This window comes from Opisthorchis viverrini (assembly GCF_000715545.1).
Source record: "Opisthorchis viverrini unplaced genomic scaffold opera_v5_30, whole genome shotgun sequence".
Lineage (NCBI taxonomy): Eukaryota > Metazoa > Platyhelminthes > Trematoda > Opisthorchiida > Opisthorchiidae > Opisthorchis > Opisthorchis viverrini.
In genome coordinates, this window is record NW_008751686.1 from 2,059,051 (window position 1) to 2,071,724 (window position 12,674).

At 44.7% G+C, this 12,674-nt stretch overlaps 1 protein-coding gene across 1 annotated transcript in view; it reads left to right on the forward strand.

Annotated features, from left to right (window-relative positions):
- The window catches only part of T265_02472 (hypothetical protein), a gene marked incomplete at both ends in the record, with an annotated part of 29,029 nt that extends 20,219 nt beyond the window's left edge, over positions 1-8,810 (forward strand). Inside the window, 5 exons of the mRNA XM_009166721.1 lie at positions 4,032-4,134; positions 8,285-8,353; positions 8,419-8,453; positions 8,510-8,595; positions 8,650-8,810. Coding sequence (XP_009164985.1) covers positions 4,032-4,134; positions 8,285-8,353; positions 8,419-8,453; positions 8,510-8,595; positions 8,650-8,729 — 373 coding nt within the window. The remainder of the gene's footprint in view (positions 1-4,031; positions 4,135-8,284; positions 8,354-8,418; positions 8,454-8,509; positions 8,596-8,649) is intronic.
- Positions 8,811-12,674: the final 3,864 nt, after the last annotated feature.

Sequence of the window (12,674 nt, forward strand, 5' to 3'; positions counted from 1 at the left end):
TTCAAGTAAAACATAAGGTTGACGGAAACTCGGGGAGTGCGCCCACCTGATGAGCCCCAAGAAGGGCGAAACCGGTCGTGGGCTGTCGAAGAATTTTCAGCAACCTTGTGAGTAGTTTCCTTTACGAAAAAATCTGCTCCTTCTTGGTGAAAACTATCCTCCAAACGGAGACCACTTTTGTTTGGGACGACTGGTATATTCTATCTAAATCTACTTTGATCTCACTTGGGAGATTAGATTTAATTAATCAATGTACTGACGAAAATCGATAGCATCAGTTTCGTTACAAGACATCCTGCTTCAGTCGTTTTAGGTTATTAATCGGACGCTTTTCGAAATGTGCCTGTAAAGTGTTCCAGTCGTGTGAGCTTCACAATTCAACGATTCCCAGGAAAAATATACGAAAGTTCGGCTGCATTGGCGAACATGCAGCTCTGGAACATCTCACTTGGCCTGACTAGCTTTCTGTTTAAAGCGCAACTTGTTTTGTTCGGGGGCGTTTGAGGCGCCTGCAGACTTTCATACACACCGTAACTTGAGCTGGTGTATGTTACTGACAGGGTTTTCGAAGTGATACTATACTACCGGCCGCCAGTCCGGTTTCGTACCCCGAGTTGCGGTAAATTGGTCTCGCGATAGTCTCAGTCGTGACCCAAAAATGTTTTAAACCGGTGATGACAGCGAGAAACGCGGACCAGCCCTTCGAAACATGGCCTGGGACCTATTGTCTATTGGGGGTATGTTACTCAGACTATCTAGTCAAGATGGTAAGTGGTCTTATTGTGAGTTTAAAGCATTATCATGATTGCCCTGACTAAGCTATGTTCCGAGAGGCTTCAAAACGACATTTAACTGATCCACACGTTTTTCTACAGATGGCTTAGTACAAGTAGAAATTGCCTTAACACAGCTAACTTGGTTCTGAACAAGACTTTCCACTAGACGTAGACCTCTTAGTAGTTCCGAAAAATTTGAGGAAGAGGCTGACAAAGGAGCTGCATTCCGCACATTCCGATGTTATCGGGAACTGTTGCAAACGGCACGTGGGTTCTTTTTTTATCGACTAAGAACAATTAGTGAGATCTTGGCTTTCGGAAACTTGTACCCTATGCAGAATGGACCACCAGAAACAATTCGAAAAAATTTTACACTTGCCCGTGGCTGACGATTGCCGCAGATTCGTTCTATTTTACCAAGACTACCATAGTTTGTCAGTGAAGAGTTCCGGTAGTTTAGTCAGGACTGGGGACTCGAGTACCGTACAAGTAATTCGTATTACAAACAGTCTCTATAAGAATATCGAAATGACAATCGTGCAAGAGCTCCTGTCTTATGCTCTTAGAACAGATTCACTCGCCGGCTGCAGTCATCTGCTACTTTCTCAAGCAAAGAATCTCCTCTTGCAGACCGCGTGTCACGCTACTGACTGTGGCGAGTACCTTGCTGTCGGATCACTAAAACCATGCCAGAAACACCGCGGATCTATGTGAACGAATACCAGCCGTGATATCTAGTTTCCCAAACTACATCAAAGAGATGAGACAGTTTCTCTCACACCATGTCACAACTTGGTCCTTTTCCAGTGTAACGCTAGAGGTCATCACCCGGTTAAGGATTCGCCTACTCACAGGGAGTATTCCAAATCGTGTTAAGACTTTTCAGAACTAATGGAAGATAAACCGATCACTATTGTCACTTTGCTGCCACAAAATGCCACTCCAGACGGAAGATAGTTCTCATTCAGGAAGGGATTTCGGTTGATGAGATAGTTCTCATGTAGCAATTGCACATGAGTCAATCTAAGACAGATTTGAAAGCAGCAAGGTCACGCAGGCACACTGTCGAAAACTTGCGAAATGATCAAACCTCTGCTACACGATGATTTGGAGGGCAAGTGGAATTGGTGAACTAGGGTGGAAATGGTGTGAAGGGTGGGAGCACTCCGCTACCCATGTGCTGCTTGCAACCGGCAATGCGCGAACGAATTCACGGTTCCACATCCTGTGTTTGGACTGACCACTCCGTGGATCACTGGGCCGATAAACAAACATCTATTCAGAGTCGAATACAAGTTTAGTAAGCACCAGTGTTTGCAAGGCGTATCAATTGGCTGACATAAAAATGACAATAAGAACGTGAGACCTTACAAGCATAGGTTAGCCAACCGGAAATTGGTTTGTGTGTTCGGTGTATCGTTGGCCAGTAGAATGACTTGTTTGGCGGATGCAAGCGCAAGTCCTTGCTTGTGTTCCTTTTCCGAAGACAGATTTGATGAGTGTCCTCCAACCGATCATAAAGTTCTTCACTGCGCACAATTCAAGCTAATCTCGGGCTCTGACTGTCCAATCATTCAAGCTAATCTCGGGCTCTGACTGTCCAGTCAGTTGTTGTGTTCGACTCTGCAACCAAAAACATCCGATAGATTCCAAAAAACGGAGCTCGAATTACGCCAGTTTTTGTGATCCATTTAGAAGATAGAACAGTTATAATAGACTAGGTCCGAACATCCAACAAAGTCTGTGAAACACCGTGAACAGCATTGTCCATAGGGTACTGAAATCTCTTGATTTCTTGTTAGTAAACTGAGAGTTGACGCGCTTCCGACTTAGTGTTCAATTTCATCCCATATTGTCAAGTCTCACAAAACACCCATTTAGGTGCTCAGCACACGCCCACGAAATATTGATATATTTTCGCTCCGATCGATAGTGAAGTGTTTACAAAAAAGCTGACGAACCTACTGCACAGCTCAGTTATTAGAAAGCATTAATTTTTTAATCATACTTTTTAGTTTGCGCACTCCCGTAGGATGCATGTTAATGGTGTTTGTAGGGCACATGAGCTTATTTACCTGTGAAAAGGCAAATATGACAGATATGAAATTTTTGTGTATGACGTTTGTAAGACTTGTCTCCACAAGTGGGATCCTTTTGGGTCAGCCTGGTTACTGATGCATAGCCAACTGATATCCCCTTTGTTCTCGTTGCCAGGCTGACTGATTGTTTCCTGTGTAGCCTTACACTAGGTCTTGCCTTTCGTCTTTTCTTCATCCTTTTCAATGGATTCTCCCAAGTTCCAGTGAGTCAGTGCCTCTGCTATCTGTAATTATGACGATTATTTTCCGCACTCGTGAGACCATCCCACACACAAGTCTCATGTGTGTATATATTCCAAACCTATCCTAGCAACACTTCCCCTCGTTTTCTAACCAGTTTAACTTTTTCTCATGAGTCGTCGTACACTTTGAGTGGCCGGTTTCCTCTTTACCACTCATCTGGATCAGATCGGAGTGTGAAGCAATAAGCCGATGTGATCCACGTGACTCCTCCCGTGTTGATTAGCACTCATGCACCGAAGTATTCTTATTCCGACCGAAACTCCTTCGAAATTCGTTGTAACCGAGTGCAACTAGGCAGGGTTTCTGATCTGTTTTTCCTTGACTCAATTAATCAGGCCTTCAAACCTTAGTTTTGAAATGTCTTTCTCCGTTCTTTCGTCGGTATTTCCAATGAGTTTGCGCTCAGGGGGTTGTCCCTTTTCATCATTTTCGTCCTCTCTCGAGTTTGGTTAAGAAAGTATTATTAGACCAATCAGTGAAAATTAACGACCGCATCGTTCGTTTTATACCACACAGGCGTGGTTTTAGGATAATATGGCTTTCACGAAAGCCATCTGTGCGTGTTTGTGTTATAGTGACGAATTTGCCTCAAAAGCAACACAAATCGCTGGAAAACATGCGCGCACATGCAGGGACATCTAGGAGGTATTGAAGCTAACGTATACTGAAAAGCCCAAAGTCACTGTACGACCGTTTCTTCCTGAGGATCGTCACTGGTGTGAACCTCACTTGTCTCTAGTTAAGTTTAGTCAAATTCCCGATTGCCCTTTGTCACACATCTCGACCGCGACTTCCAGTCTACAGTCGGTAGCTCTGCTATCGCACAGTCACATGGCTTAACAAACCCGTGCTTCTGATCTGAAATTTATCCCGTCTGTAATTTGATTTTTTTCCAATTTGTCCACTTCACCAGATTGATCAAAATGACCATCGTTCATGACCTGGCCGAATCTGTTGTTGGTGACATCACTCCTTACTGCAACGTGTCAAAAGAAGAAAAAGCCAGACGAGAATCTGTAAGTTTGTCACTTTTTATCTGACGCGGATTTCCCAATTTGCCCCATAGCTGGTCTCCTTACTCCCTTCTGTTTTCATCCAATTTTACCAGAAACTGATGCGAATCCAGGCTGCTTATAATCCCACGGAGCGGACATTGTCTTCCGTGTACATCTCGATCTTCCTCTGAAAAATTCCTGATCATCGATATACCAAGCCATTAGAATTGGAAAATCTAATGACGAAACCGTTGTGGTCCATCTTCTGTTGGAGAAAGTTCTTCTGTTTTAACCGCGTGATTTGATGTTGTTTGCGATTGGCTCATACAGAATTCCCCCCGGTGAAACCCCCACAAAAGTGATCACTTTTAGACGCTCTTGTAGGTTGGGACTCAGGGAGATCAACTCCAACCACATTTCTGGTAACACAGCACTCCCTCTCATGAGTACCCTTCTTTCCATGGAGCAAACATCCTGAACGAACAGTCTTCTTTACACGGAATGTTTTTCCACTGCAGTTCCTCTTCGAGAGAACGTACCCCTAGGCATCAGAAGAAGTCCTCTGGGTCTCAAAATGACTCCAACGAGGAAGCATCAGAATGGAAATTAACAGTAATAACTGGTCGGCTGTGTCATGGGCGCTGGTGGCACACTATCACACCACATCGACCAGTTCTTCTTGGTTGCACTTAAGTCGATCAGGTTGGTAGTTTAATCGTGCACACGCATACACAACCATCCAGTGGGACATGTCACAGTCCTGTGTAACCAAATGGTTGAGATCATGGATACACCACTGCGGCCCTTCAATTCGGTGCCTTTAAATTGGCTGCCGGTCCGCATCCTAACAAGCTGTATGCACGTTGTTTCGGAACTAACGGCATAAAGAGAGTCTTTCTTTCTGTTTGTAGCTAACGAAGATGGAAAATGAGATGTAGCACCGTACAAAAACGGACTATTTTAGGACCTTTTTGTTTATTTCCTCCTCTTTTGTTAGAATACACCTTCGTGATAGGTGATCTGATTCCGAGCTTTTTTGCTCAATTTTAGCCCCAGGGGATACAAGTCTCTTGTTCGTGATGCCCAGATAACAGGAGCTGGTGGATCTTTTTTCGTTGCACTGGTGTTTCTGAGTCACATTGTACCTCCGATGCGTGTACTTCAATCGAGATGAAGTATTCCGTCCTAAACTAACAATTCCGTTTAGAACGTTAAAATGCAACTGAAATCTTATTGTTCTTGTGCATAGAATGTGTTACACAGTTATCATTACTCACTCTCGCCACGACGTATCATCTCCGTCGACGAAGACTTCAGCNTCCTCTCGGAAGAGCACTAGTTTTACTCAGAAGAAGCTGAGCGAGACTCTTAGGTTTCGTTTACACGTATGCCCCTGCACAGCTATTCCGGTTAGTCCACACCAACCGCAGGAACCACTGAACTCCACTTCCGCCCTATTAGGGTTCATCACGTATCTCTGGCCATGTTGGTACTTGAACCCCTGGTTTTTTTTACATGCGAGGCGGACGTGTTATTATCACTAGCCCACCCAACTACGCCGGGCGAACTTGAATTATGACGTCTAATAAGAATAACGTGTTTGGACTTCCAGTAATGTGGTTGGTTCGTTTGGTTGTTTCGCTCGATTGTCCTGCCTGTCAGCACCTCCGTTTGGCTGGTGCGACGGAAAGCTGGAGCCTTCTAGCTAATTGTGTTCGGTCAGTTGCGAGTGGTCACGGTATTTCCATAATTCGTACCCCATGCAATCTTTGGAATAGTGCGTTTCATGAACTTCCTGGTTCACCAAAGTAGCAAGTTTGCCCTCGTTTGTTCGACAGCACTACAACAGACTGAGTTCCTATTTCAGAAACTTTCGCTGACTACAGGCATCGGCTTCTAGTCTCTGGAAGCGCATACACTCATAGTTTCTACACGAGGTCGATACTAGGCTCTAGTGACCTCTGAGGTTTTGTTTATTAGACCAGCGACAAGCCAGCCAGTGCATAAACATTCCTTGAGGTGTGCAACCGTAAGCATTTTGGTACGAGGAACCACTTGTTCTCAACTCATTCACTTACCGGGAACTTCAAAGTGTCTAGTTTTCCGCATGAAGACAAATTGACCGTCGGTATGGAGCATTGCAGATAAACTATTAATCTGCTGATGGCCAGATAGAGTGAAAATATGTACCCCCGGGGAAGTGAAGCTCGGAAGGATAGCAAAATAGTGACAGTGTCTAGGAGTAACAACACAAACCCAAATGCAAAGGCTCAAAAAGTGGTTCCCGTTCACTCCACAGTTAGACCAGGATCCTCGTCTCTCTCCTTCTAACATGACGGACACTTTTGTTTCTCAACCATATTTCCATCCACCACTGTTACATGACCTCCCTATGAAACGCGATGCTATTTACCTTCTTGTTCAGCTTATGTGTGTCCACAGCACGAAGATGTATTCATCGGCGTTGTGTTTTTGCTCAAACACAAAACACTGTACGTTGGACAGTCGTCCGTTTCCGGTCGCATCCAACTGTGTCTATAGACGCCGCAGACAGAAAGATGCATCACACTGGTTTGCGCCAAGCTACGTGTGCAATCAGCCAAACACCCGGTGAAATAGTATCGGCGGTACGACTCATAATTTTAAGATCACGTGGGGACAACTAAGCAGTTGGAGCCCACAATTCATATCTAGGTGGCCTGGTGGCCTAAATCACTCATAAAGTGTTCCCTTGATGTAAGCACTTGGTTAGGTATATAGTAATCACGTTTGCTGAACAACGGTTATCACAGAAAGTCACTCGCAGCGTCATTTATGGACTGAACACTGCAATGGCTGTCGAGGCGGGTGCTTGCCAATTCACTTGTGGAATTTATATATAACCAAAAGTGGTCGTGTAAAATGTAGAATATATATGACAATACGACACAGGTACAATGCGGAGATAAAACACTACATATGAAAAACGATGACATACACCTAATGTAATACGTGGGTAAGACAGCAAAAAGATCATCCACCAAGAGCCTGGTGTTGCGAATCACCTGAGGCTCCCAAAGGTTTGCACGATAGCACTTCCACGGATGACGGTGAGGACTACCAAGCATGTACGCAAAATCTTACTGACAGATATTGACTAAAACAGTAATGCGAATTTGCGCGGAATGAACTACTCCCCCGAAGCGCCACTTTGTCTGGCAGGATGAATCCCATTATGGGGACAGGTACCACGGAAGAAGAGGTTTCTTGACCCATCGAGCAGAGTGACCTCTCTTCTGTGGGATTTCACACTAAATCCTGTCTATCTTAGACTCTTCAGAGAAGTGACAACTCTTTGGTCGTGTAAAATGTAGAATATATATGACAATACGACACAGGTACAATGCGGAGATAAAACACTACATATGAAAAACGATGACATACACCTATTGTAATACGTGGGTAAGACAGCAAAAAGATCATCCACCAAGAGCCTGGTGTTGCGAATCACCTGAGGCTCCCAAAGGTTTGCACGATAGCACTTCCACGGATGACGGTGAGGACTACCAAGCATGTACGCAAAATCTTACTGACAGATATTGACTAAAACAGTAATGCGAATTTGCGCGGAATGAACTACTCCCCCGAAGCGCCACTTTGTCTGGCAGGATGAATCCCATTATGGGGACAGATACCACGGAAGAAGAGGTTTCTTGACCCATCGAGCAGAGTGACCTCTCTTCTGTGGGATTTCACACTAAATCCTGTCTATCTTAGACTCTTCAGAGAAGTGGCAACTCTATTGAGAGAGAGATTACTCTATGCGAACTTGGCTGTTATCAGAGTTTTTATCGTATACAGTGGTTAGGAATACCAAGTGTATCCAGATAATCAGATTATGAAAATTCGCTCACGTGGAAAAGAACGCTCTTACATGATAGCCCTTCGTTTTCTAACTTGAAAATAGATAATCGTTCAGCTGTAGCACCCTTTCGCGGCCTAGCTGCCATGCCACCCGAAAGAAGCACGGGTGCTGGGATACTGCCAGGTTGCTCAAGCCTAGACAGGAGTTTTCCAACTTGATACGTCATTGTTGTTGTCGTCTCAGCTTCCGACCTCTTGCCAAAACGCTACCTAATAATCGTTTACTTTTCCATAATGCCCTGTCTTCTCACCACGTCCGTTCCTTTAGAATGCCATGGCAGACCTTTGCAATCTACTCCCGAAAGACAACGCAGAAGAGGTTCTCAACTTGTGGAACGTAGGTGCCAGTTTCTGTCTCCTCTCATTTACTATATTTCTTTCTAGGAGTACAATCTCGGACAGACTCCTGAAGCCCGTTTGTGCAAAGACTTTGACAAGTGAATGCCTAGCTTCTAAATGCACTGTTGTGTTATCATCACTTAACCACTTTTAGATTCGACATGATCTTGCAAGCATTCGAATATGAGAAAGAAACACAAAGGCCGGGAATGTTGGAAGAATTTTTCACAAGCACCTTAGGTATGCTGTCCAACATATTTGAGTTGTATGTGTTTTTCTCCAATCTTCTTACAGGTTGCTTCACTACCCCAATGATTCAGAGTCTTGTCAAGGAACTGTACGAACAGCGGCAAGAGTTTCAAGCGGATAAATAGAATTTTTTCGACCTGTAAAAAACATTTTTTATGTTTCCATTCCGATTTTATTTGCTCAATAAAAATATAGTCCGACTCGTTCTCGGGGGCTGGTCGTTTTCGTTCATAAGGAATGTCATGGTTGTACGGCAGTGAAGCATCGGTGTTGAACGCTGATGTCATGCTGTCGATGATGATGATAAGGAATGTTTTCGGTGAGTCAGTTCATTGATATCCCCTTCTGTAGGGACCACTTGAGGGGGCCGACCTTAAGAGGTTTTCCGTAGGATCATTTCATTTTGAAAGAGGAGCGGTGATGAACTGGAATAGCTAATTTGTAGAAGAACGTTTCATTATCTGTCCTAGATCTCATCTCTCAGATACTTTGTGATTTGCGCCATATCTCATCTGCACTTCCCAAAACATGTGTAGAACAGTTGGACATCTCTTTGTGCGTAGATGAACAGCTAAACTGGCTTCTTAGTTTCATCGTGCGCATGCACCTGACCAACACCTGCATTGACGACTGAACCTCGCCTGACAACCAAACAAAATAGAAATAGGAGGCGTAGAGTTCACTTTCTGTCGACCGAGAAGATTCACTACTCCGTCAAGTAATGCGAATTCCGCATTCCCTTCATCTACTCGGTCAAGCAGCGTCAGGACAGATAAAAATACGCCGCAGGATGTGCCAATTAAGCCAAACTAATATTCGCACATCTGGATGAAAAAACGACTATTCCGGAACGCTCAATTTAAAGTCACAGTGGCTCCCTGTGATTTTTAATCGTCAAACCGAACAGGCCACAGCGCATACGATGCAAACAAACGGAGTTCGAAACTGTGCCCCTCAGCGGGTGATATCGAGGTGGAGCTCACCAATGATGGTGACAGATCGCTTGTTGACTATCTAGACCGAGATTTGGCACAGTAATGCGGAACTCAAGTTAACACGTGACGTAGGGCAGTACCCATGGTGGCAGAGCACTCGCCTAATGAGCGAGTTCGAGGGTTTGAATCCCGTCTTGGTGCTCTGGTTTCTTCAACAGTGTTGCGTGCTTTGGTCTGTGTCTACCGTTTTCCCAACCCGCTTCGACCTTATTACATTTGCAAATTCGCTTACTTTACGCCCGGGAATAAATCGACCATAAGGAGCTTTGTTTGCTTCCATCCCTCTGACAGTAAGCCAGAAGCAGGGAAGTAGTTTTGTTTTGGTGTTTTGTCGTGTAAACGCGACCAAAAGGTTTCACCATCATGTTGGATAACGCAAAAACTGGTATTTTGACATCGTGCCCTTCAAACACCGCTTGCCGAAGGTTGGTGGATCATCACTAAAGTAAGGCAAGATACAGATATGTTTAACCTTGTTAATCTTTTTGTGAAAGTGAACGTTACCAAGGTATCGCGTCACATATTAACCCTCCTAAGCCCTCGTTAACCAACCCGGAGTCGGTTAATGGCTTGATAATCTTGACTATTTTTCGGTACTCTTCCCGCTATGGAAATATCAACAAGTACCCATTTCACCTTCACTATAAAAGTAGGGTTGACTCAGTCTCCATCCCTAAGACGACCACTAACGCTGATGCCATAATCAGCGCCGAACCCCACAAACTTAGTTTGCATACGGGCGATTCTGTTTCACAATTTGACCCTTAGAGAAAGCCCCCAGCTATTCGAGGAACGCAGAATGGATGCTCCGAGTCACGGGGGGCACTGCCATCCATTCTGCGTTCCTCGAATAGCTGGGGGCTTTCTCTAAGGGTCAAATTGTGAAACAGAATCACCCCTACGTAAACTAAGATTGTGGGGTTCGGCGCTGATTATGGCATCAGCGTCAGTGGTCGTCTTGGGGATGAAGACTGAGTCAACCCTACTTTTATAGTGAAGGTGAAATGGGAGCGTCCGGGTACTTGTTGATATTTCCACAGCGTGGAGAGTACCGAAAGATAGTAGTTAATTTTCTCCCTTAAAAAGACACTTGTGCACTGCATATGATTTCATTCTAAGTTGGTGGCTGGTATACGCGGCCCAGTTAAAGCCATTAACGATCCCAGTATCACTCTGCATAGCCGCGCCTTGGAGGCACAATGCTTTTTTCCGCAAAACCTTTGCGATCGGACTGAAACATTTTACGCCAAAGTCTTGCATTGTAACCTGCCGTCCTTTTTGACTTTCTCAAGAGCATTCGGGTTTGCAGTTGCTGTGCTATGGCTCCACAGTCGGGGCGCTCGTTATTCGCACAATGGAGTCGAACTTGCAAAAGTTGTGACCGGTCCCTGATGGACTGAAGTAATCAGGCAATTGAGTTAAAAATACCAGTCCAAACTTCTGAGCCCTGTTTAGGCATCCTGGGGTTTCAGTGATGCTGAAAATTTCCCCACAAGACACTTCAGCCAGAGGAACGGTTGCTCCAGCGAACAATGAAATTTGGTGAGCTGCAAAAACATAAATGTAAATCAGGGAGGTTTTCGGTTTGAGAACAATCGCAACGAAATGAAACATTTTGGCGTAGAAAGCCTTCGTTCGCTTGTAAATGTTTGGCAGCTGAGATCGCTGTGCAGATAATAGGTATGCACAATCGGCTTCACATACATTTGTTGCGAAATTTGAAGCTGTATTTTTTCATCCTTCACGGCATTTGAGAAGGCATTATATTAATTCGTGAGGGATAACTATGTGGTGTCTGTGCTTTCACCCAGTAAGTGAAGCATCAAAGCTGTTTCGTGATGCGAATGGTTGTACCGCGAATGCAGCGGGCGGCCTGCAATACTAATGGAAAATCGAGGAACTCGAAGAAGCTAGTAAGCTGAGCTTGTTTCCTAACATAACCAGTACATGAAGCACCGGTTTTGTTTGAAGGGACAGGAGAACCTTCTCTTGGTCGCCTCTTGTTATCTTGAACACAACCTTAAAGTTTCGATTTTTCTGTACAATCGGCTTCCCGTAGATTGACGGTTAACCGAAGAGAAATTGGGCACTTGCAGGGCTTAACGAAGTATGTGACAGTCCCCACCACTTTTTAAATATCCAACCACCACCGGAAGTGTCGACCGGCACTGTTGAGCGCTCGCCGCATGCTTGGGTTTTATTGTGGCATTCATTATACATAGAAGAAAGAAAGAAACGTGCAGCTGTAGCACCCTTCAGGTGCCTAACTGCCATGCCACCCGAAGGTTGCACGAGGGCTGGGATACTGCCAGGTTACCCAAGCATACACAGAGGAAGCCGAGAGGCCGAGGTTGGGTTCGAACCACGGACCTCCGGCCAGTAGGCTCGCACATCTTGCACCACTCATTATACATAGATATTCTACACGATGAAGTTGCGGCCGCGAAAATATCATAGCTTTCGAGAAATCAATTCCACCGTGCGAATAGTGAGTTGCTCCTACATAGCTGTACTACTTCCGGGATCAAAAAGTGCACGGCCGGATTCCGCAGAATTTCTGCCAGTTTCTCGATCAGCAATTGCCCAGGGCCCAAACGTTAGTTAGTAGTTCGTCCATTTGCGGTTCTCAAGACGTCACACGGTCCTGTCTTTTAGCCGTACGCTCAGCCCAGACGTAAGTCTCTAGCAGGATTTAACACAATCCATGGTATCTGTTGATAGTCTTCAATGTATAAAGTCAGTCGCTTGTCGCGATTGTCCAGCTACCTAATAAGCTACCTAATATCATATTGTCGCCACGGAAAACCTGGTCAAAGACTTGCTGTGCGAATAGAAAGGTTAGAGAAGACGTATCAAAGCTATTTTTTCCTTTCCCAACACTTCAGGTGATGCACGATGCACCCACAGAAACCCATATTCAAACAACGCACAAAGTACCCCTGAGGAAAATCCTGTCTCTACCACATATTACACTAGGTAATCCACATTCGCTCTTTGCCTTCTTGTGGTTTATTCTTTCATTGACAGTAATACATTAAGCGAATGAAAACACTGCTAAGTAAAATTTTACCACTA